Source organism: Corvus cornix, chromosome 28 (assembly GCF_000738735.6).
Source record: "Corvus cornix cornix isolate S_Up_H32 chromosome 28, ASM73873v5, whole genome shotgun sequence".
Classification (NCBI taxonomy): domain Eukaryota; kingdom Metazoa; phylum Chordata; class Aves; order Passeriformes; family Corvidae; genus Corvus; species Corvus cornix.
Window position 1 is genome coordinate 2,424,685 of NC_046356.1, and position 24,526 is coordinate 2,449,210.

Sequence of the window (24,526 nt, forward strand, 5' to 3'; positions counted from 1 at the left end):
GTTAAGCCAAGGAACCTTTTCAGATAGATACAAGCTTCTTTATAACCAAGAGTAAACATTTTTAGATAGAGATTTGACTACTAAAATGAGGGTACTTAGACTTACATCAGAAAAGTAAGTTATAAACAAGATGTTAGAGGGATACTTGAAGAAAATTTGGGTTTCATTTCCATTTCAAACTTATTCACGTTTAGCTTTTCAAAGTAAGCCTGGGATGGTCCTTAATTCGTGGCAGGTGCCATTCTTCAAGCATGCACCGTGCTTGTGAAGTGCTGTGTCCTGGCACAGAACTTACCTTCTTTACTCTCCAGAGAGGCACAAACCAAAAATAACAGAAGTGTAAGAATCACTTCTGACTCTTAGATGCTCTCCCCATTCTGAGCTGCTCACAGAGGCAGCAACATTATTACACAGGGTTGTTGCTTCCCTGGGTACCTCTGAACTTTTTTGAATATCAAGATTTAAGATATCCCAAGGAAACAGATCTGTTAAGCTGTGACCAATCCTTTCACCCAAATTGGATATTTAGTTCTTTGTTGCCCCAAGTGGCAGAGGCTGTCCAGGATGCAGTAATTAGGAAGCAGCATGAAGTCACTACTTTAGGTGCCCCACAGCTTCACTGCCACCCAGAGCACGCTCAGAACTAGTCGGTGTGTCCTGGAAATGTGCCTCCCTGGCCTGGGAGTTCAGGCCTTTTGCTACTTACTTCTTGTTCTCACAAAAAGAAATGATGTCTTGAAAAGCATTTATATCGAAATCCTCAGAACAATCAAATGAGAAATCGAGCACTGAGCGGCTGCAAAAGGAACACGTACAAAGCCTAAATATCCACGGAAAGGCAAATCTCCCTATACAGTTCCGTAGGACTGGCCCTGCCTCCTACTCATCATAAAGCTGAAAAACCAGCCTCTGCCCCCTGCAGTGACCCAGACTGGCTGCAGAGGAGCACACAATGCTAAAAGCTGCACACACCAACTACACAAAACTCAAAAACCCAGAGGTAAATGGAACTGAGGCTGTCCCCAACATGTGGTGGCATTGGGTCTTACATAAAATAAGCTAGAGTGTTGTTTTGATAGTATTAAAAAGGCCAAAGAAAACAAGACAGGAGAAATAAAACTGGCTTTCCTTGTAGAAAGATCTAGTTGAGATTTGATATATGAAAATCCAACTCAGCAATTCAGCTCTTTTCCCCATAGGGGTTAAGGATGCATTTCTCACCGATAAACTTTTTCTACCGGCGTATTTGATCTCTGGAGTTCTCCAAGGGGAACTCTGGGTCCTTGACGTACCACTCCTGTTAGGAAATAACCAAAAAATTGCATTTTGACAAAGATATGAGCAGGCAAAAAAACCCCCCAAAACCACCAACTTTAGCAAGCAAAATATCTATCCAAGGGTCTGGAGTTCTTATCCAGTACTTTATCAAGCTACAGCACTTTGCTTGCTCAAACTAGAAAGGAAGTTGCAGCTGCTCAAATTTAGTAGTTAATCCTGAATACTTATTTGATACTTCACAGAGGTCTAAGAAGATCAAAATTAGTGATAAGATGGGAATGAACACCAGAACTATCACCCCCAACTTTTACAAATAGGCCTTCAAATCTGTCCCATCCTGCTGGGAATGCTGCACTGACTGGAGGAGGAAAGCTGAATGACCTCAGGCAAAAACAGTGACAATCTCTCCTCCATTTGTGAATGTTAAACCACTTTCACCACTCAGTTTACCCTTAGTACCAAAGCTGGTGTCTCGCTGATGAGGTTTTGCCACAAACTTGTTCTGCCAGCAGAGCAATTGTAGAGCATTGAGCATTTTCAGAGCAGTTTTCCCAGCCCTACCTGCAGCTCCCCCTGCCCTACCTGCAATTTTCCAAGCCATACCTGCAGTTCCCCATGCCCTACCTGCCGTTTTCTGGGCCCTCTCCCGCCCAGCCTGGGCGAACACGGCCATGGCGCGGATGGCCGCGCGCAGCACGGCCCAGCGGAACACGGCCACCGGGTCCATCCCGATCAGCTCCCGCACAAAGGCGCTGTCGCTGCTGCGCAGCAGAGCCACGATGTCAGGCCTCATGTAATCCATGTTTTTCTCCCTGAAATCCTGCACAAAACAGGCACACTGAGCTGCAAGCTGTCAGGAAAGCTCCCTGTGTTCTCTTCATTCGGAATAAATGTGTTACCCTCCAGCCAACACCACCACCCAAAAAACAAACCCAAAGTACCTCTGAGAACCCTTTTGATCCAGCCCATTCCCAGAAAATTTTCTACACCCTGACAAAAAGCTCCCAGAAAGGCAAGGATATTCTTTTTTGTGGCCATCAAACCTATCACCTACTTTGATCTGGTACTTCACTTTGCCAGCAAAGTGGCGAATAATAAAAGCAGGCTCCATCACTGGGGTTCCAACAAAAAACTTGTTCTCCTCATGCTGCTGTTTGAATTTTGCCAGTAGAGTTTGGTTGGTGGCATGTGGAAAACTGGGAAGGCAAGACAAAAGTGGTCAGCTGTTTCTCAAATACAAATATGCTTATTAGGGTGACAGAATAAACACTTATTGATCCTTGTGGAGAGTATTAATTGTCCAAGATCTCTATACCTGCTTTGAATTTTAGAGATGGGCTCAATTTCTGGATCCAAACCAAGCAGCTCCACACACAGCAGAATATTGTGAGGTTTCAAGTGTACGTCAGTGTTTCCTCCCACTTCACCAGCCAACTTTAGCTAGCAGCACATTAACTATTTATCACATTTGCTACTTAGTGCTCCAAAGACTTACAGACATGCATTTTACTTTAATTGGAGTTCCATGGTAAGCCACAAACATGGAAGTTTCTAAATTTGCTTAAGCCAAAGTTCACTTTTAGCATCAATTTATATCACCACCATACTGGAATCATTAGAAGCAAACTACAGGGTAAATCATAGTCATAAATAACCCTTTGCTTCCCACAACATTCCACTCCTTTTTCAAGCGCTGTATTTCTGTTCCCTTTCACAGTCCTTCCCTCCCCCCTGCCACACGTATTTTTGCAGATGTTTGTTGCTTACTTGCTTTCTTCATCCAGAAGATAGAAGAGGCCAGTGGGCTTCTTGCTGATTAAGTGAATGCAGGCCACATTATCAGTATAGTCAATATTGTGCCAAGTGATCCCTTCACTCTTATATTCCTCCTGTGTAGCTCAAGAAAATTCCCTTATCAATACAGTGCTCTGGCCTTTGATGTCCTGTGGTCTAAGTGCTTAAAACACAGCCTTGAACAGCTACAGCAAGTGGAGTTTGTTAGTTCAGGCAGCAGAGACAAAAATAAGGAGAATTTATAAATAGGAACAGAAGAACAAGCATAGAGGCACAGATCAAAGGTCCACTCAGCAGGGCTTGTTTGGGGTAAAACTATTTCAAACTCAAAGCTGTGAAAGGAACGTTCTGCTGTGCTCTGCCTTCCCAGCAATCAGCAGCCTACGACCCTGGAGTTGGACATTACATCTACAGCACTCCAGTAAAACTGGGCAGACATAGAGGAGTTCAAGTCTATTTTTCTTTTCCATGATTTTTGTATTATGGGAAATGAGAAATAGTTAAATATCAAGTTCCAGAATTTTATTGCACTGTCAGAAGAAATAACAGAAGTTTCATAACAGGCAGTTAAGGCCTATACAACAGCAGCATCAGAACTTCCCTAAGGAAGCAATGGATATTGCTTAGGCTCAGAAAATTTGGAGCTCCCTGACAAGAGAACATGAAGCTCTTCTGCTGAAGTGACAATCCCTCAAATGATCGACAGGACAAGCTTCCCACTAAGATACAGAAGCAAAATACCAGATTTTCTTAATGCTGTAAATACCCACAGGAAAAAAGATAATGATAAGGTATTAAAGTAAAAAAAAGAATCACACAGAAAATTAAATAAGTTTTATGTTCAACAAAGGACAAAGAGCACCTCTCATGTGCTAGATGATGATGATAAATGCATTATTTTTAAGTAGGTGGAATTCAGTCTGCCCAACACAGACTGCTCAGTGCACACCGTGTTACAGAACTGAAATGCCATTTTCCACAGACAAAAAAGCCTTTCTTTAAAAAGATATAGAGATCCCCCTGAGGGCCCTCAGGCTGCAAGAGGTACAGGAAATGGGTCATTCAAGGATTAATCTTATTTGGAAAAATGGCATTAGAAAAAAAAAAAGAAGACAATGTAACTATTTACTCTGACCAGCCTGGATAGCCAATTCTGTCCTGAGTTACAAAACAGGGACCTCAACATTATGTTTACACACAAAGTTTGGATGTTTAGTAATTTTATTTTCTTAAAATGCTTGCCTGAAGTTGTTGACAAAGTACCACATACTACAGAATGACTCCTTTCAGCAGTGACCTGAGAACCACACTTTTGCACAAAGCAGAAAAAACCCAAGTCTAGAGCAAACCCCACTCCAAAGCCCAGTCCAGAAACAGGATCTGTTGGCTCCTGCAGCACTCAAAGTGCTCTGTCAGATGATACCATCTGCAAACAAGTTAATCAACACATGCCAGTAATACCAGGATTTCAGAACTACTGCCAGTACCAAAACACAGTTGCATCCCCTAAATGCTGTTGGGTGGGAGAAGCAGCAAAGACTGGTTATTAAATACTTACAGACTGATAGAAATAAGAGAAACTGTTTCCCAACCATTAAAACAAAACCACCTGAATCCAACCCCTCACCTACAGACTTCCAATACCAAAGTTCACAGTTTTAGCTGACTTCTGTCTGGGATCACCTGAATGTGGTATGAGTTTTTGCAGTCAAGCAGCAACTTAGTGCCAGTCCTCTGAAGAAAGACCCCACTACCATTAGTACAATGATAAGCAATAGTGAGAGAAGAAATTTAAAAAGTAAAGACTTTTCAGAAATATTCAAGCAATTATGCCATGGGGTTTTGCAGACTAGAGGCTAAGTTTGCATAATACATAAACACTTGATAAAAACAGGTTTCACTTCAGTGACTCTCATTTCTTACCTGCTCCAGTTTGAAAATGTGCTGATTGAAATAATACTGAAGTTGCTCATTTGCATAATTTATACAGAACTGCTCAAAACTGTTGGTTTCGAAATCTTCAAATCCAAAAATATCAAGTACACCAATGGACAGACACTAAAAGAAGATGTGGAAATCTAGTTACCAATCTGTCATACAGTGCCTTAAGCCCCAACAGATAAACAGTCCAGAAAGCACTGCAGTCTGTGCTGAAAAGTTTTAAAATATTTAATAGTTCTATCTACTGTGAAAATAGAGATGATTAAATACTACCAGGAAATTTAGCATGGGCTTGAGAAGTACCAAAATTTATCCCAGGTATCAAAACACATCATCTATAGCTTTAACTATACATATAGCTGCCTGCAAAGACTTGGTTTTGTGAGAGACTTACTGTAACAGATTCCTCCATGTCCTTCTTGTTAAGGAGTGCATGATTGATTCGCAGAACAATCCAATCAAACAGAGCACTGTACAAGGACTTTGCCATGGAATCACGAGCTGTTATTGCCTGCAGATCAAACAATCTTCAGAACTTTACTTAAAAAAATAACCATTTCCGTTTCAAACCAGTGTCACTCACAGGTTACAACCCCAGCAGAGACAAACCAAACCACAATTTGCCTTTAATTCAAACTTGTAACTTTCCAACCATTCCTCACAAAATGTGAAAGTGTACCATAATAGCTTTTTTAATCCAAAAAAGCAAGTCTCAGTTATTTAAAGTCACTCTACAAGTGCTCTTTTACTCACCTCATTGAGACTATATGGCAATATAAGCTTATCATTAGCAGTCACAGTTTTTCTTTTTGTTAGCACTTCTACCAGGATTTCTCGTTTAACCTTCAAAATGAGAGAGAACAAGAGTTGCTGTCACCATCAAGCTTCTCAATGAGTTATTTGACTGCAGCAGTGGACATACAACTTCCTCAGAGAAGCCCAAGCTCTTTGACAACAGCCACATCTATCATCCATCAGTAGCTTTACAAGTCCTACAACTTGTTTAAATTATTCTGTTTACATTCATTCAGATGTTTCCCTGTGGTGGGAAAGAACACACCTACACTGAATCTATTCTTGCTCTGCTCTGGGATTGGTGAGTCAATAAATTCTATTTCCATGCTAAAGGTTATTTTCCATCTCTAATCCAAATAATTTCACCGATTTCATGTTCCCCCTCCCATAAGAAAAATATTGTGGAAGTATCACAAAGGAGATTCAGATACAGAAACTGGGATATCCAAGTGAAATGCTGAGGTAGAACGTGACAAACAGGTGTATCAAACATTAATGCTAAAGTGAAATACTCTACTTTCAACAGCTGCGAAAGAATGTCCAACACTTCAGGAGGTCCCACGTCCAACCCTTCATCCCGACCTGTGGCTTTCTTCTTGTACATGACGTTGCCCAAATAAAGAATAGCTGAAAGTATTGAAAAAATCCTAAGGAAGAAAAATTGAATTATGTAAGAATTTTTCTTAAGAAAGTTCATTATAACAGGCTAGCAGACCTAATTCTACTTCAAGAATTAGTCCGTAAGTGCAAAACACTCAACTCTCCTCGTTCCCTACAGAACTACGTGCGATCCCAACTGCTCACTGCAGCCCATGAACAATAACTGCCAGTAACAAAAGCTAACAGAATTCCACTTACTGTTTCTTTGTTGCTGAAAGGAAGCCAACCATCTCCATGGCTTGTTTTAACCTCTCAAATTCATGTCGGAGGTCTTCCCCGTCTTCAATTTTCAAGTTATGCTGCGAAGAGAAATCCAAAATTAAAGGCAAAGAGCAAAACCCCAACATCACAAAAAGCCGAATATAATCTATTCTGCTTCCTTTCATCTTTGACACAACACACAGACAACCCTTATCAGTGCATTGGTAAATCACACATTACCTGGTTGAGGTAGAAATAATCTTCAGGTTGCTTGAGGTGAAATTCTTTACGCTCTTCTTCATTGACTCCAAGTAGCAAATAATAAAAGACATGGTAGTTCCTGCAAAGTCAATACATTTCTCTCATGAAAATATAGTGGGTTTTCTTTTACTCTATCTAATTCAGGTGCTCTTAAACTCTTCCATTGATTTTAACTCTCTTGGAAAACTGTATTCCTCTCTTACCTTTCATCTTTTTCTTGAGAAACCAGACGAGATTTTTCAAGCAGGTATTTTTCAACCACAGCCCTAAGGAGCCACAGAAAATAAAACAAGCATGAGGGCACAGAGAAAAGACCTCATAAAACATCAGACAGCAACTGGCAGGAGAGTTCAAATAATGAGATCTGCACTAAAATGTGCAAGAGAAGATCTTAGGCCACTACCTTAAATCTAAATCAAGAACATCAGTAGGCCCTGTATTATGATTGGAACAAAGAAATACCCAAGGAACACCTCTTTGCTGTGCTTGGGTTTAGTGGAGATAACTTAAAACAGACAGACCAAGCAAGGAAAGTGTTGATGAAAACTGCCAACAGAAACAAAACCACAGAGCGGTAACAATGTGTTATCCTGTGAGATTAACACTTATCTGACACGGCATGCCAAGGCAAGACCCCAAAAATACACCAGGGAGCTGTCTGAGTGTCATCCCAACACATTTGCTGGACTTTTATGTCAGAGTAGACGTCAGCCTGGAATGGAAGCCAGCCAGCCAGAAAACCCCCTAGAGGGTGAGAAAGTAACCTCCTAAATGATAATTCCAAGTCCTTGACAAGGGGTACAATGATTGAGGACAAAGTTTGAGCATCTTTTTCTCACGCTGAAGACAAAACAAGTGTATTCAAATTGTACCCGTCTCCTGAGCTAGTGTGACTGGGTCTGAAAGTACGTCAAATTCCTTCAGAATAACACTCAAAGCACATGTGGCACAGAGTTCCCAGTCACTCACGTTATTGCAAATGAGAAGAAAAGCCAAAGAAAAGAAACACTGGAGCATAAAGGTCAGGGATTGCTCATGACGCTCCACAGTCCATCAGAACCAGCAAATGTAGGCATTAAATATCTCATGTTTTAAGATCTTCAGATAGAAGCACACACATTTGATAATAGCTTTCTTTATTTCTCTTACAGATGTTTAAACTGTTTCTTTAAAATGGCTTCCTCAAATCTATTTCACTTCTCTCCACTCCTCTTAAAAATTCAGATCTTCTGTTTTCAAATGCAAAATGGAGAGGGCAGAGGGTGTTATGCACAAGCCTTCATTTAGCCTGAAGGCAAAGATGCAGCAGCAGATTCTTAACCTGAGCCAGCTGTACAGCGAAGTCAGAGTATTACGCATCACCTGACAGCTCCACAAAGCTCAGTTATAGAATTCTGAACTCCACAGCACCAAGCTATTCTCACATGAGCAGAGCTTCAACAAGGCAGCATTTTATGTACAACAGAGGCTTCCCAGTTCCGAAAAGCACAGAGATCACCCCCAGAACCAGCTCACTCTGTACTTACCCCCGGACAATACCATTCTCTAAATAGTTGACTTGAATGAACTTCCCAAAACGACTGGAGTTATTGTTATGTGCTGTTTTTGCATTTCCAAATGCCTGCAATAAAGCAAAATGAGTTAATTTTCAATCAAACTAAATACGTCAACACACAGCTTTCCAAGCTCTTCTGTTCATTGTTCAGATTCCTGTTAGCTTCCAGAAAAAACTCGGAATACTGTGGGAATTGCAGCACACAAACACCAAAAAGGCAGCCTAGGAAGCCCCCATGTTCCTCACAGAACTATATATGTTTATTATTTGATCCATGCAGTGATATTTGAGGGACTGAGGGAAGGGAATAATACTTCTAGATATTTTAGGAGTACAGGACAGGTAGCCACAGCTGGAGAGTGCAAATCAGCTTCAATCAATAACAGTTAGGACCTTAGAGAAGACATTGAGCAGGATGAAGACAGCACAACCACCATGAAATTACCTCTCCCATACAAAAGTCACAAACCAATTCATATTCCCCAATGTACTGCTACCACTGAAAAAAATTCACATTAAACACAACTTTTCTTCAAGTGAGACAGAACATTAATATCTCATTTATACAGTTAGCCCAGGAATTTTCAAAGTTGTGTATTCAGAAAACAGGAAAAACACAAACAGAAAAACTTTGGTTTACAGAACAACTTGTTGGGCAGCTACTCTGCTACACAACACTGAAGAGTGAAGTTTTATGATGAGGTGTTAGGAAAGAAAAAATACATAGGGCACAAACCCTAACTGTACATCTCTAATTCTTCTATCAGATCATGAGTCCTCTGACAGCGCTAATACACACATAACACAAAATCCTCTGCATGAGCCACACTTAAGAACTACAAAGAAAACTTATTACATGTAGAAGTCCAGTAGAATCAGTTATTGGGAATGTCTTCAACTTTATCAACACTTAACTGTGTGTTCCAAGGGCAAGGAAAACTTGTCACCCTTCTACCACACAGCACCTAAAGAAGGAAACCTCTGCACAATGCAGTTATTTGCAGAAATACCCTGCTCGGGGTAGACTATCCCAGCATCTCCTCCCCCAGATATTTCCTCTTAAAGCTCCAAGCAATGAAGTCCTCCATTAGGAAATCCGCCTCCCTAATACAGAACCCTTGTGAAATGATTGCACAGAGCTGTGTAATCTCTTCCTCCACACGCACGCACGCGCGCTCCCACATCCGGAGCACGACGGATGTGTGAATGCACTGCACACAGCACAGAACTGTTATACATCCAGCCATGGTGTACACATCCAGTTAGGGGGTACTTCCATGGAAAACATTTTCATGACAGTCATTATCTGTATGTTGAAAATCTTCCCTTCTCTTCTGGTTTTGAGGGTTTTTTTCAAAGTACCTTAAGGGTGTCAGCAGTGCTGCAGTGGAACTTTTGGACCACTAACTCCAAACCAGGTTCTCCAAGCTCTCCCACAAGCACATTTCCACCACTAGTTGCATTCAGAGAATCTGAAAAGCTTCCTATAAACTGGGAGAATGTCTGTAATTCTTCAGGCAACTGTTATTCCTGACCTAAAGGAATAATAAGCTCAGTGAGCTCCTCCTGTGCAGAGTGACTCTGCTGCAACTCCAGAAAAATCAACAGGCTTCAGCAGGGAGAGGATTTGTATCCAGAAGTGGTCACAGATGGCTGAGGCTGAACTCCAGCTTTGGATTTTCTGAGACCACGCTATACAATGCCAACAGCAGCCCCACTCTGATTTTTCAAAGCAAGCACTGACCAGCCATCAATATCTCTTTGCACCACTTATCCACCAATGTATCGCCCAGATTTCTTTTTGTAGAGCCCATTTTGCGTGAGTATGCGTAATAATAGATGCAAAAAATCCAGGTCAGCTCCTTGCAGTTACCAAACCAGAAGTGAAAGTCCTGTGACATCAGCACAGTGAATTGTCAGTCAATCAAAGCCCCGTTCCTCTCCAGGACAGTGGCTCAGCTCCTGATCTCTGCAAAACACCATCCAACTTCCCATTCTGGGCTTTGGGAAATCTGCTGCAGTGAGCTTTGCCAGGCTGCAGACTAACGGACTTGCAAGATGATCCCAGAAAAAGTTTCTGTGAAGTTTTCTAACTTAAGCCATCAGTGAACAATCAGTTCACCAGTTTTCCCCAAGAAGCCAAACCACAGTACAGCTACATTTGCAACATTATTTCTTATTAATAAATATTTTTGGCATTATAGAGTTAAGAAATCCCATCACTTGGGCTTCCTGAAAAACTTTTCTTAGTGATTACTCATGTAAGCAATGAATACAGTTTAAAACTAAAGGCTCTTATGATCTCATGTGTCTGGTATTTAGTCAAAGCATACAGCAAATTCTTAAAAGCTGATCTAATATTAACAGTTTTTAGGAAAGTTTTCATGTACTGGTTTCCTCAGAAGAGCCTTTAACATCTACAACTTTTTAAAGAACATTCCAAGTCAGTTAACATTTTGGGTGGAGATTTTTTTTTTTTTTGTAATATTTAACTTAAATTACTGTTACCATGTTCTTCAAAATACTTTGGCGAGTACAAAATAAAGTCAGAAGATCTGAAGGGACAAGAAAATTTCAACTAAAGAAAACTAACCCTTTATATAAGCAAACCCATTCACTGTTTTCCCTTGTGAGTCCATGAGAAGACAAATAGAACCAAAAAACTAAAACTAAATCACTCCAATGCACAACACCAGCTGTATAAAACAGGGTGAGTCAAAAATAGCAGACCAATACCAGCAGGAATCTGAGCTGGGATTGCCTATTCTGGGAGGCAGGAAGTCATTCAACCCATCCTCTTACCTTGGAATGCGAGAGGCATAAACTGGAGCCTGACAGTCTTACAACAGGGACAGATACAAAAGTCTTACAACAGGGACAGATATAAAAGTATTCAGAAAACCACTGAATTCTCCTTTTATTTGCTAAAATACAACCCCAACAAAACCCCACACACACGCTCCCAGTATCTACCTCAGGAACACAACAAAAGTCTCATTTAATTCTTTCATAAGAACTGCCAAGATCTGACAAAGCTATTGGGAGTTTCCACGTAAACCACTCAGCTCCATGGCAGAGCCATCACCGCACACAGATCCATCTTCTACTGTGCCAAAGGACATGGGAGACTCAAATTCCACACCCTGGCAGAGGAAATGACTTCTTCAGAGCTGAACTTGGTTTAACAGTGGTCCTCACAACCATGCTGTGAAGTATCCACTCACCAACAGGAACTTGCGGTGCTCAGGGTAATTTTGCAACTCCTCCTGCTGGGGGATGCCCCGGGTACTCCAAGAAATCCCCACTGAATGAAGGACAAGGTGATTTTTCCCCGAGAGTTGTGTGCAGCAGGGAAAAGCAGGCAACATCACATTTTTACCAGGAAAAACAGTGACATGCATGCAAATGCAAAAAGGAAGTTCCATTCCTCCTTTGATTACGATTCTTAAAACAAACACATTCAGATAATGGCCTTAAAACGAGCACTTTCCCTGGAATAGAACAGGCTACACCCATGAAATGCACGTGCAGGCTTTGATGGCAAATACAAATGAAAACCAGAGCTGAAGCTCCACTGAGCTTCAGCCCATCTCAGACCAAAGGCACGAGCACAGCAGGACTGTCATGAAGAAAACAGAGCTGACAGCAAACTGCTCTGCTCTTCTCCACAGAATCGTAAAGCATAAAACTTGCTACGATTAAATTTTAGAAGATTTTAAATACCGTGAGTTCTAAAAACTCTGATCCCTCTCACATGCTTGTGCTATCAATGATAATTCTTCTTTAGAAGGCCAGTTAATAAAAGATTCCTGTTGGAATTTCCATTTTATTTGGCGTTAATTCTTTCCAAAGACTGGTTCAGCATCATTGAGAAATCAAGAACACATCCAAATGGGAATAAGCAATTATTTTCAAAATAATACATGAAGAATTATGACACCCCAATATTTTCATCTGTCCCAACTCTCCTCAGCTCTGTTTCAGAGGGAAATGAACTTTCAGCACACTCAAAAAGGAACTGAAATTGTGTAATAAACACGGAACACTGAGGGTTACAATTTAACAACAGACAGAAAGCCAAGGGGAGCTCAGCTGCCAGAAGACAAAGCTCCCATTCCCTCACTTCTCTCACCACATGCTCCCATCCCCTAACTCAATTTTCTGCCACTTTACTGAATTAACTGGTTTGAAGAATAAGTTAACTTTAGGTTTCCAAAATAAATTCAAAGTCTTAGATAGCACTCTGTGCGTTTTATAGCTGAAACATGCAGTTAAGCATTTTTCCCTGATGAAAGGAAAATATAAATTTATTGGAAACTTCTTCAGTGTGTATGGAAAGGTTTAATTGTCTTGTTTGAGACTATAAAATAAACAAAGGTTTGATTCATTATTTCCAGTTTGACCCAAACAACAGTTCCCCAAGGTTTGATTCACTATTCCAAATTTGACCCAAATAGTTCGCAAGTGTAAATTCCTTCTTAGGATTTCAATCATAAGTAACTTGAACTCAAGTCAATACAAGAAAAGCTTCAAGTCAGGGAACTGTATTTTAATCACTAAATTTAGAAAAGGTTTAAAAAGTCAGGAATATATTAAAACAGAGCTTATATTTATCTCCCCACCAGTTTTAAAGAAACTGCTCTTCACTAAAGATGATCTCCCTTAGCCTGGAAATACAATTGAAGAAAAAAAGAAAACAACAAACTATAATCTGAGAGCAATTCCCACACAGGAAAGGCAACTGAATGTATATGAACTGTTATAAAACAGCACAAAGCTCAGCTTTAGGCACCACTGTCCATGGAAGCAGCTTCCCTCTCTGATCCTTTCTCTCTGGAAAGCTGCAAGCAGTGCCAAACAATCAAAATTATTGGAATTGACCTCTGCTTATTAGATCCCCTACAAGGAACCTTTTAAACAGCTCAGACGGGTTCTGGGATTGAGCAGGAAGCATCTGAGGCTCAGAGCTGCCCCATGACCACTCTCCTCTCACCAGCCCATGTGACAGCAGTTGTGCTGATACCATGTTTAATTTTTAACTACACTGTCTCAGCATCAGGGCTTTCATCTCGCAGATGTTTGACAAGGCAACATCAAGCAACATTTAATGTCAAATCTTTCACGGTCCCGCTGTAACTCCATTCTTCAGTCTAGAAATTGTAAACAAGGAGCAAAAATATTAACAATAGTGTATCTGTAAATTGTTTAGAGATTTGAACTCAGGTTAATCAGCCAACTCAGACACAGGATTCACTAAGGAATGTTTCCAATTCCCTAAGCATGAAAAGATAAAATTATAAATCCACCTCCATAACACCCTAATTGTGCTCGCTCCTCTGTGCTAGAAACAGCTGCTTTAACCCCTTGAACTTTTACAGAAGGTCAGCCTACAAATAGACCCATTTTACTTAGGTGGCAGAGAAATAAGAGATCCCTAAAATGAGGAAGTTCTCACCTAAAATGCAACCCATTTCTACATCATGGAAGTTTTTAGTCAAGAGTACATTTTCAACTTTGATGAAGACTCAGAATAAAACTTCAAAGTTAAACATTCTCAAATAGTCTGGGCACACAGCAAAACCGTTTGTGCAAAAAGTCCCCAGAAACATCAATTTAAGAAAAATTCCCTTGTAGCATTTTAGTTCCCTTCAGTAAAAACCCAAAATGAGTCACCAGGGATGGATTTAGAAGTGACCAGATCTAAGAGGAGCTTGCAGTCAGTTTAACTTCCACAAAGCAACATAAGCTTTCTGTGCATCCCTCCCCCGGACCGAGAGTTGACTTTTTTTTTAATTAGGCTTAGTGACTGAAATTGGGAAACATGGAAGCTTCACTGTCAGCTGAATCAACTCTGATGCATCAAAGCAGGATAACTGGATTTTACCTCTTATGTTCTAAGCCTACCTTTCTGATGCACACTGAATTTACATGAACATATATTCAATTCTGAAAGAATATTTTCTCATGAAAAGTATTACTAAATGCTCAGTGGAAGTCTGAAGAAATTGTGGTACTTAAGACAACCAATCTTAGCATAGGAAAACACAAGTACCTCTTTATGAACATGCCCAGCTTTATACAACATCGACCTGTGACTCCAGCAAAGTTATGAATTTTAGTTCTGACCCCAGGAATACGTGCAGTTGCCACTCAGCAGACCAACAGGCACACAGGACGTTACATCTCTGCCTGGTTTGACACAGCTGTATCAGGTCTGTAGACGAGGATATGAAACACTTAAATTTATCAAAGGCAGAGAAATCAGCTGATCAAACAGGGCTTTCCACTGTGACCCCTTCCTGTTTTCTGTTTAGAACTGCAAACTTGAACTCCAGCAACGAACAAGCCTCAATTTTACTTCTTCTTTCAAGCAGCAGAAAGCAAGGCAAAAAAGAACTTGCATATAATCCTCATTCTTTACAGAAGAGCTTTAAAAAAAGCTTGAATTTTTTTAATGAAAGTGTTACTACATTTGAAACTAAACCTAAAAATTAAAATGGTGTTCAAGCTCTTTGCTGTTGAAAATTTTGATACAGGTGAGCATTACATTCATCCACACTTCCAGAGTTTTTCCTTTCAGAGAGTAAAAAAGAGAGGCCTAACATAACAGTTTAAGTTTATCCTGACATTACCTAATACAACACCAACTGTAACCCCTCCTTCTCTAAAGGAGAACTAAAAATGTTCAGTTTTTTAGAATTAAACATGTTTAGTTTTGCTTCTGTTGGAAATGCTGTAATAATTAAAAGCCAAAACAGACTCCCACTTTCTCCCCAACTAACAATGTTGGTCTCTTCCACAAACAGCTGTAGAAAGGAAATAACTCCCTCAAAAAGTGAGTTCAGTAAAATGCTCACACATAAAGGCAGGATCGCACCAGAGAGTTGATGTTTCAGTGGAACAATAGTTATGAAAAGTTTGCTTATGATTTGATTCAAATGCCATCAAAACTTTCAGATGGAAAACACAGGTAACCTTTGCCCCAGATTATTGGTGTGTAGTGGTGGAAAGTCAAGTCATATATAAATGACAAGCAACAGGAAGTCAAGTGAACATAATAAGGAAAATCAATTAGAAGCAGTCAGGTAACGCTGCCAAGCACCACTGCAGCGCAGTGACATTTAAACCTAAACCAAGTGATAAGCCTAAAGCAGTGACATTTTATGCTTAAACCAAGTAGGTGACTCAAAAGCAGCATTCAACAGCAGTTACTTCAAGTTTTTAAAAAACAATTTGCACAGAAGGTGACTTGAGCATAAATTTACCTCCAGAACTGGTCCAGCTCCCAGAATGGTTCTCTCCACACCACTCGCGTACCCTTTCTGGCTCAGTGCCGTGAGGCAGTGAATTAAGAAGTTTGTGCTTTGGGTTTTCCCAGACCCACTTTCACCTGATATAACAATGCACTGATTAACATGTTTTTTAAGCATTGTGTGATAGGCCACATCAGCAATGGCAAAAATATGAGGCTCCAACTTCCCAAGCTGATGGTTCTCATACATCTTGACATACTTGGGATTATAAATGGGCAGGAACTTGAAGGGGTTAATTGCAATCAGGATACTTCCTGCATAAGTGTAGATTCTGTGCTTTAGGAAGCGGCACTTGAGATTCTCCAGGAGCGTTGTCTCTGTCAGGTTGGGGAGATTGCACAAGTCATCGAAGTCCTCCTGGTGCCAGGGCAGAAAACCCCTCTCCACCAAGCGCCGAGCATCTGTCTCCTTGGAAAGCAGCTGCATCTGCACGTACTTGATGGTGCCATCAGTGTTCCTTTCCTGCAGGAGGAAGTAGTACCCATCCTTCTGCGGGTGCTCATCCTGAGCGCGGCGAGGCCAAAGCAAAACCCTGTGCACAGGAGAATCATTTATGTCAAGTACCCATTCTTCTCCACCTGATTCTTTCACCTCCACAAGCACATAATGTTTGGAGACGTCCAAGTTTAAGATATTAATCACATCCTTGATGACATCTGATGACGTGCTGTCCTTGGTTGCTGTCACTTTGCAGCAGGGAGCACTTTCTGTTGAGAGCTGGGGGTAAATATGAAGATTATAGGCTGCCTTTGCCTGGCAAACTGCACTGTCAGCATCTTTTAAACTCATTCTGTCCCCAGATGGGCTTCAGTCTTCCACCCCTGCTTAATATGCAGTGCCCATTGTCTGAAAAAAAAAAGAAAAATGAAAAAAACCAGGTGTTAAGAAATGTGTACAAGAGGTATCAGGGCAAGGTGTTATTTTCTGCAGGATGAGAATACAAAGAATATCACATAGTGCATTTGTTTGTTAATAATTTAACTATCAGTGGTATTATTTCTAACAGCCTGCTTGGCATATCCTATGGAATGGAGAGCTCCCAATGTACCCAGCCTCCTTTCACTTTTCCTTCTATTCCCATGCCACCCCTTTCTCCCTGTCATGGCACACAAGAATTCACAGAGCCAAGGCAAAATAAACCAGGGCCAACGTCCAAATTAAAACTTCCTTGTTTGCCCAGGTTAGTTTTAGCCCAGATGCTTTCCTTGACCTGGATCACATAAACATTTATCCACCCTCCCACAGAAACTCTTCCTTAAAGCAGCACCAGCAGCTTGAGGTAAAAAACAGGGTTTGGTCACTTCTTAATTCAGCAGTGACAGTTTAGAGCAGCCATGAGCTATGGCAGAGGGATCAGCGCAGAGATGCAAGGAGGAAAATGGTTCTGACACTAAGATCCACTTCTTTTTACCCTTCATTTCCCCCAACTAACCTCTTTTCATGAGAGGTACAAGACAGGTACAGCATTTACCCCTCCGAGCTTTCACGAAGCAGAGCCCCCAGCTGACTGGAGCAGACACTGCTCTCGGTTCCTTCTAACACAACGCAGAGATTTCTTAGCACGCATCATTTACACAGACAAGAGCCTGCTCATTTCACTGAGTGAACCACATCCTTGCTACAGAGGGTTTGAACATGACTACATGACTTTTATCTTCCATTTTAGGCAACAAAGTAAAGTTCAGTCTTACTGCAACTACTTTTCAGCAGTAAACAAGATCCTAAATAACCCACTTCATTCCCAAGCCTTTATACCCATCACATCAACTCCTTCCTCACCGGGTTCAGGATCCTCATTGACAAATCACCAAAAATCATTCATTATGACTGCTTTTTCCTCCTTTCAGCCTTGGTGCAGGCCAGACATGTAACTCCAGCCTATCAGCAACCTCAGAAGCCAACCTCTTCCTCACTGCCAAGTTAAAAGTCTCTAGACTTTGTTACCATCACCTTTGCTGGCGATTTTTCTCTCATCTGCAGTTTGGTGCTCCCAGATCACCAGGACTAAGTTTGCCCATGTTGCTTTAGCTCCACAGTTCATTTGCTTATCAAGGGGTACTAAAAGAAGGATAATGAAGTACCCCTTTGTTTTAGCAGTCTTTAAAACTTCATACTGAGAATAGCAGCTCAATTTTTGTTTCAAGAACAAAGTGTTCTAATTATACACTGACATGCCAAATACATTTTAAAAAAAAAGAGGAAAGAGGCAGAGAAATGCCAAAGAAGTTACTTTTTGCCACTAAACAACTGCACAGGAACTTGCACAAGGCCACAGAGAGTAATCATTTCAAATTAAAATCAGTAGAGTTGGAGGCTTTTAGCTGCCACTTCCACTGCAAGTAATGAATCACTTCACAAAACATATGACATAGCTGTGGCTCATGAACAGCCTCCGAGGAGGGAGCTGTGCTTTGAGGGACTCTGCATAGACAGCTTACAGCAGACACTGCCACACAAGCTGGATCATTTGTAGTGGCTACTCATCAAAAGGAAGGCTGAATAAGCCACAGATGGCAAGACAAACCACAGCACATCTCTGATCGAACTGTATGATCCACCCAAGAATGTTTTTTCCCCATTAAATGTCATTCTTCGTTCATTAAGGAGGACTGGTTCCAAGAACCTGGTCATACAAAAGGCTGGAGCAATGAACTCCAAGTCCCCTCTCCATTTCCTGTAATTATCACTGACCAGCAAAGAAGCCTGAAGTACCTTTGAAGTAATTAAGCAAGTGTTAAGCATTCTTAATACATAAAAGCTCAAACCTTGCCACACAGTAGAATGTACAGCAGACTGTTGCTCATGGGGAAGATCAATCTGAGCACAGACAGAAAAATGGAACAACAGTGACCATTTTCCTCTCAAGCTACTCAGCCAGTTAAAGGGAGACAGCCTTTTGCAGACTTCCTTTTTTCACCCCCCAGCAATTAGTTTCAGACACACAGTCTGCTAACTTAGAGGAAGTCCCCTCAGTAAGCATTTTGGCCAAAACAGCTCCCTAAAAAATGTGGCACCAGCTTTTTGCCAACACAGAAGAACTGAACCTCAGCACTGACCTGTGACTTTACTAACACACATTTCCTAACCTTGTCTCATGTCAGCCACCAAAATGTGGGACATTGCTCAAGATCCTGGCTCACACTTTCCAAAGGGGAAGCCAGAGTACAGATGCCACTTCTCTGTGAGTGACAAACCCAAGGCCATTAGAGCCAGTAGGATCTGCTCAGGTATGTACGACTGGAAAATTCAACTTTTCCTTCTGAAAATGTCCAAATATTGCAGAGGTTCGAGGAAAACCTGATGGTCTCCTATAACATGTGATTTTCTTAGAAAGGATATCCAATTTTATTTGATGACAATACTGCTTTAAAAGAGAAAGACCTCTGACTTCCCACTAAACAGTATTTCAAGCCACAAATTAGAACATAAAAGCAAAAGAGCATTCACTGGACAGATTATAAATTGGTTACCTAATGAGTCCCAGTATTCAACTAAGGACAGAGTATCTTCAAGCAATTGGAGGATGAGTTCCTAGTGAAGTTGGATTTCTGACATCAAAGTAAACATTTTCATGATGGTTCTAAAAGAGAGAAAAGAGTTACTGATAAAGACCATGTCATAGAGAGATTGATAAGGCAGCAAGTGAGCAAGAAGTTATATCGATTATGTAGTTCAGTAATACAGGAGCAAGAAAACAACTGCTAAACAAATTTCAGCTGAGTTTACAGACATATAAACTTCAAATTTATCCAAGAAACAATCCATATCAGAGGGATGGAATGGGAGCTATCCTGAAATAGGTTTGAAAGCCATAGCAAGGAATCATTTAAATATGGTGTTCTACCATAGCACCACAAGCATGACAGTAAATGTAATCTCCAAATAAACATAAATTAATATTTCCTTAGGCAGCCATATGACCCTTGCACTCAGAAGATACATTACCAGCATCTAGAATAAATCCAAATTTCAATTAAGGAGCTAAGAGTAGCAGCCACAAGAACAAACCCAAATCTGTTAGAAAATACCCCCCTTAAAGCCAAAACACTCTGCAAGCTTTGTCTGTGAGGAGCACAGTTATCAGTGGCAGTCCTTGTACAGGACCTGCAGTTGGGTACAATCACCAGGCTGGGGGAAAAAGCCACAACACAAGCCAGAGGCTGGAATTTGAAGCTAAACAAACTCAGGCAAACATAAGACATAAACATCACCAGAAGGTTAAACTGCACTGCAAAAACTTAACTGACACTAACGATGAGGCCTGGTTGCCAAAGCTCTTTTGAGAAAATCGGCCAGTTCCCAGTAACCAATGTGCCCCATAATTAGAAAAGTTAATTAGGTAACACACTCTTGTTTTTGTCAAGAGCAGCCTGAAGAGATGATTGCAATGATTCCTTCCCATTTTATGACCTCCAATTATTTAGACAATTTTAAAGCAATTTAAATATTTATTCAGTGTGATTTGGCTCATCAAGGAAGCACGATCCTGAATTCAGGTGCAGAGAATACTGGAAGAAAAAGGAGAAATACAAGAAAGAAGATAATACTGAAACCATCAGGTCAGCATGCAAACCCTGCAGCCCAAATACCACTGCTGGGTTCTGTCTGGAGGTGGAAATTCTGCAGTTACCTAAAGTTCTTTCAATACCCTTTTTTATAAGAAATCCCTTTTCAACATATGGAAAAGATCTGTAACTTTACTTTTTGCTCAGACAATTCTAGTTAAAAAAACAAAAAAATTCCAATTCTAGATGGTAATTTTGATGGTATTTGGTAAGGGTTTTCTGGACTCCATTAAACAAATTAATTTTTTAATAGGCTTTAAAGCCAACAGTGTCCAATTGGTAACAGAGTGAACTCCAGCAGAGAGCTTCACCCCAATCAGTGCAGGGTATCTCTTTAGTTTAAATAAGGCCATAATTTGAAGCCACATATTTAGTCAATGAATCATGGTGAAGCTAAAAAGGGAAAGCTACCATTACAGCAAAAATGTTGAGGATGAACTTTATAATATTCCAGTTCATTGCATTTTTATATGCATTTGCACTGCTGCATTCCTCAAAGGGAAAGATTCAAGCTTCTCCCACTGCTCACCAAGCAATTCCTAACACAGAAGTGGAAGTGTATCACAGGTACTTGACCTCTAATATTCTTAAACACCAGAACTGCCAGTGACCATCCCCAAAAGAGACCAATCTGTCTGGTCAAATTGAAAACATTTAGCAATTTCAAAAATATTCAGCTGTTGCTGACCTTGATTTCCAATGCAAGGAATTTCCAGCAAAACAGGCTACAGCACACCTTAAAGTTTCCACAATTAACTGCACAATTAACAGGTAAGGCAATTACCAGGTAAGGCAAAGACCCTTGTCCTACCTCATGTCATAAGGACAGGTGCTGTTAATTGAGCATAATTGATTTTAATTTTTTCAGTATTCCAGGCATTTGTAGATTACCTGAAAATCACTTCGCATTCCAGTCACACTTGAATGCTTTCCTTGGTTATGAAAAATTCAGCTGGACTAAATGACTCTAGATCCTTGGTTTTCTTTAACTAAAAACCGTTGGATTTTCTACTCCAAAAGGGGGAGTTCTGAATGGACCACACAAAAATTACAACACATTTGTTACTACACTTTGCAATCACCCCTGCCAGGGAAGTTACTGCCCCAGAGTGCCTGACAAAGGAGAAGCTGGACTGTAATGCAGTGTAACACAGGAAAAAATAAAAGAAATTACTTTTGTTACAGGCAGTTCTTTCTCAGTTACCTGCTCCTGGGACCCTGACCCCAATTCACACCCTAAACCACCCCTAATGCAGACTTCACTTCCTCTGAATGACTCAAATGCACAAACTCACCTCAAAACACAGATACCTTATCAGGCTTTACAGTGACATTAGATGTTATTACCTTATAAATGTTATCACCTTATGAAAAGTGTGATGTCACAGAGTTACAGATGCACATGGGAGTATGATTCAGAAAATGTGGCCCTGTTGAGGAATCAAAGCAAAACAACTGAAAGGGTCAGAGGTAAAGAATGTAAGCCAAAAAAAACTTGGGGACCATTCTACCACCTTTTGTACTTTTCTTAATTTTTTCCTTAACAGCACTACAGCTGTCAACAAAGGAAATAAAAGTCTCACTGCTCTAATGTTGCATTTACACCGATGAGAAACTTTTTAAAGAAACTTTAGGTTGAACTTTTGTGTGAACAGAATGTACACATGTCAAAAATATCTTTAAAAACACTTTTATTGTTTAATATCATTGGTCTTAATAGAAAGGGCAGATTTTTTCAGGAATCTGCATTGAGTTTCATTTGGTAATCAGAGACACACAACACAATAAAGCCTTGATAAAAGCACAAGCCACGCTTAAGTCACTTGATACACCAAGAAAATACAATATACTACAGACAAAACCTTTGAATTTTCATTTTGTGAAATAAAGACATTCCTAGTCCTTCTATTAGAAAAATAAACCCTTATCAACATCTCAGGCTTTACTTCTTGATATTAGCATAAACAGGCCTTGTTTCTTAGAAATGTGATAAACACCTTCAGCCTTCAAACTAAAACAAAAAGCACTGAGCCATAAACTTTTTGTTGAATCAGAGTCTTTCACTATTTTCCTTGACTGTAGAGACAGCCAATACTGTTGCATTTTTTAGGAATTCTTCCTTTTTAAATGCCTAGGATATGCAAATCCTGCCCTTTGACCTTCTAGCTGAGGAAAGGCCATACTTAGCCTCAGTGTGCATCTGAGTCAAACATGTTATTCATGCACAGGATTATTCAAGAGGTCTAATGTTTGAATCACTATGGGTCAGAAAACTGTCTGCACAGAGTACTCCTTTCTAGATGAACCTTGTTTAAATCTTTCATCAGTTGCATTTACTCTTCCTAAATTATTCAGTTCCACAGACGTTTTGGGTTCCACAGAAGAGCCCAAAACCTGGGAGTCTTCCCACTGGGAATGGACAGTTTGTGCAGGCAGCTGTCACTGCAGGAGCTGCAAGATTCAACTTGTGAAAAAGCTTTTTGTTGAGACAAACATTCAAGCACAGTAACAAAAAAAAAAAAAAAACCCAAGCCCCAAACTGTACAGTTCTACAAAATACTTTGCAGTACTGCAGTAACTCCCAAGTTCTGTGACTAAGTAAGAACTAAAGATTGAGGAAGTGGCCTCGGATGCATCATCCTGAAAAGCACAACGTTACTGGACTTCAGATGTAGGGCAGGCAGAGAACCCCACAGCAGTGCAAAGACAAAAATAATCAAGATGAACTCTTTCCTAAAAAAAGCCAAATTGAATCTTGAAGCTAACGTGAATGTGCATTAAAAGCTCCCCAAGCTGCTTCCCCTACTTAAAATGGATTTGTTCCTGACAAGATTCTGAGTTAAAGACACCCAGGGCTGACTAAAACTTGCTGGGTGTGACACCAACATCCTAAACTGGAATGCAGGGTTACCCCACGCTGTTACTTTAGGGCAAGTTCTTCAGCAATGGATTCCAGCTAACAGGCCTGAAATCAAAGAGCTCCTAATTACCCATGACAAACTTATTTGCAAACAGCTTGGCAGACACACCGATACCGATCCACCTCTAGGAGTACCGTGGGAGGATGCTGATGACATCTTTGAAAGGCTAATTGCATCTGCCAGGAGCTTGAGATCATTTCCAGCCCTTTGCTCCACTGCAACCCATTTCCAGAAGGTGAAATCAAAGAATGCTGGGCTCATTTGCATCCAAAGTGCTTCTCGCTTTTCACAAACACGAATTGCAAATAAAGCTGGGTAAGAATTTTGCCAAAACACTTACGGACTAATAGAAAACAAAGCTAAAATGATACTGGGAATTCATCTTCCACTAGGATCGCACATACCTGTATCAACCCTATGGCCACGAAAGCCAGGAGTCAAGACAGTAGTCTGATACTTTTAGTCTAGAAACATGTAACAAAGGATGTTCCTAGCTTGCAAAAGTTTTACTTCCCAGAGATTGCAAAACCAAGCTTGCCAAAAAGACAGAGCACTATCGGCATACACACAGAGGCATGACTCAATTGGACAACGACAGTAATCACGATAAAGCACGACCTCAGCACAGCAGCAGCAACTGTCAAGAGATGCCCAAAAATAACACAAAGAAACAAAAGAACCCTGAGAGTTTTAACAAATTTTTTGAAAGATCATTAGATACTCGTCTGAAAGATTACAGACTATTCATACCGAGAGTCAGAGACATCACACGAAAAAGCAGAACACTGTGTGGCTGAAAGATCACAAGCGGGAGATGGAAGAAACAGGAGACAGAAGTAACACTGTGCCCTGCTCAGCGGGCAGGCTCTGCCTGAGAGATGGGAGGCACAGCCGGGCGTCAGATACTTCCCTTCCCCTGGGCACCTCTAGCTCCTTGGGCACAGCTGACACAAAGTCAGTCACCAGCACCGCATCTGCCCCGCGCCGGGCACAGCCCCTGGCCCCGAGCTCCTGAGGGCTTCCCGGGGAACCGCTCCGGCCCCGAGCTCCTGAGGGCGTCCCGGGGAACCGCTCCGGCCCCGAGCTCCTGAGGGCGTCCCGGGGAACCGCTCCGGCCCCGAGCTCCTGAGGGCGGCGGCGGAGCCCCGCGGCTGCCCCGGCCGGATACTGACCCCAGAAACCTCCTCAGAGCCGACCCTCACACGCTCCCTCAGGTCTGCCCCGAGGCGCCCGACTCTCACA

At 41.1% G+C, this 24,526-nt stretch overlaps 1 protein-coding gene across 14 annotated transcripts in view; it reads right to left on the minus strand.

Annotated features, from left to right (window-relative positions):
• MYO9B (myosin IXB) overlaps nt 1-24,526 on the minus strand; it is a 41,743-nt gene that overhangs the window by 16,940 nt on the left and 277 nt on the right. For 5 of the 14 annotated variants that reach the window (XM_039566095.1, XM_039566092.1, XM_039566088.1 and 2 more), the window contains exons 2-16: nt 19,269-19,378; nt 15,751-16,644; nt 8,457-8,551; nt 7,134-7,196; nt 6,910-7,009; nt 6,667-6,767; nt 6,326-6,455; nt 5,767-5,856; nt 5,408-5,524; nt 4,996-5,130; nt 3,046-3,167; nt 2,333-2,474; nt 1,882-2,098; nt 1,222-1,297; nt 707-796 (exon numbers count right to left, since the gene is read on the minus strand). In XM_039566095.1, coding sequence (XP_039422029.1) covers nt 707-796; nt 1,222-1,297; nt 1,882-2,098; nt 2,333-2,474; nt 3,046-3,167; nt 4,996-5,130; nt 5,408-5,524; nt 5,767-5,856; nt 6,326-6,455; nt 6,667-6,767; nt 6,910-7,009; nt 7,134-7,196; nt 8,457-8,551; nt 15,751-16,587 — 2,315 coding nt within the window. In that variant the 5' untranslated portion in view covers nt 16,588-16,644; nt 19,269-19,378. Of the gene's footprint in view, nt 1-295; nt 299-706; nt 797-1,221; nt 1,298-1,881; nt 2,099-2,332; nt 2,475-3,045; nt 3,168-4,995; nt 5,131-5,407; nt 5,525-5,766; nt 5,857-6,325; nt 6,456-6,666; nt 6,768-6,909; nt 7,010-7,133; nt 7,197-8,456; nt 8,552-15,750; nt 16,645-19,268; nt 19,379-21,710; nt 21,730-24,526 lie in introns of those variants that run through there. The other 9 variants (XM_039566096.1, XM_039566094.1, XM_010411535.4 and 6 more) reach the window with 6 other exon arrangements.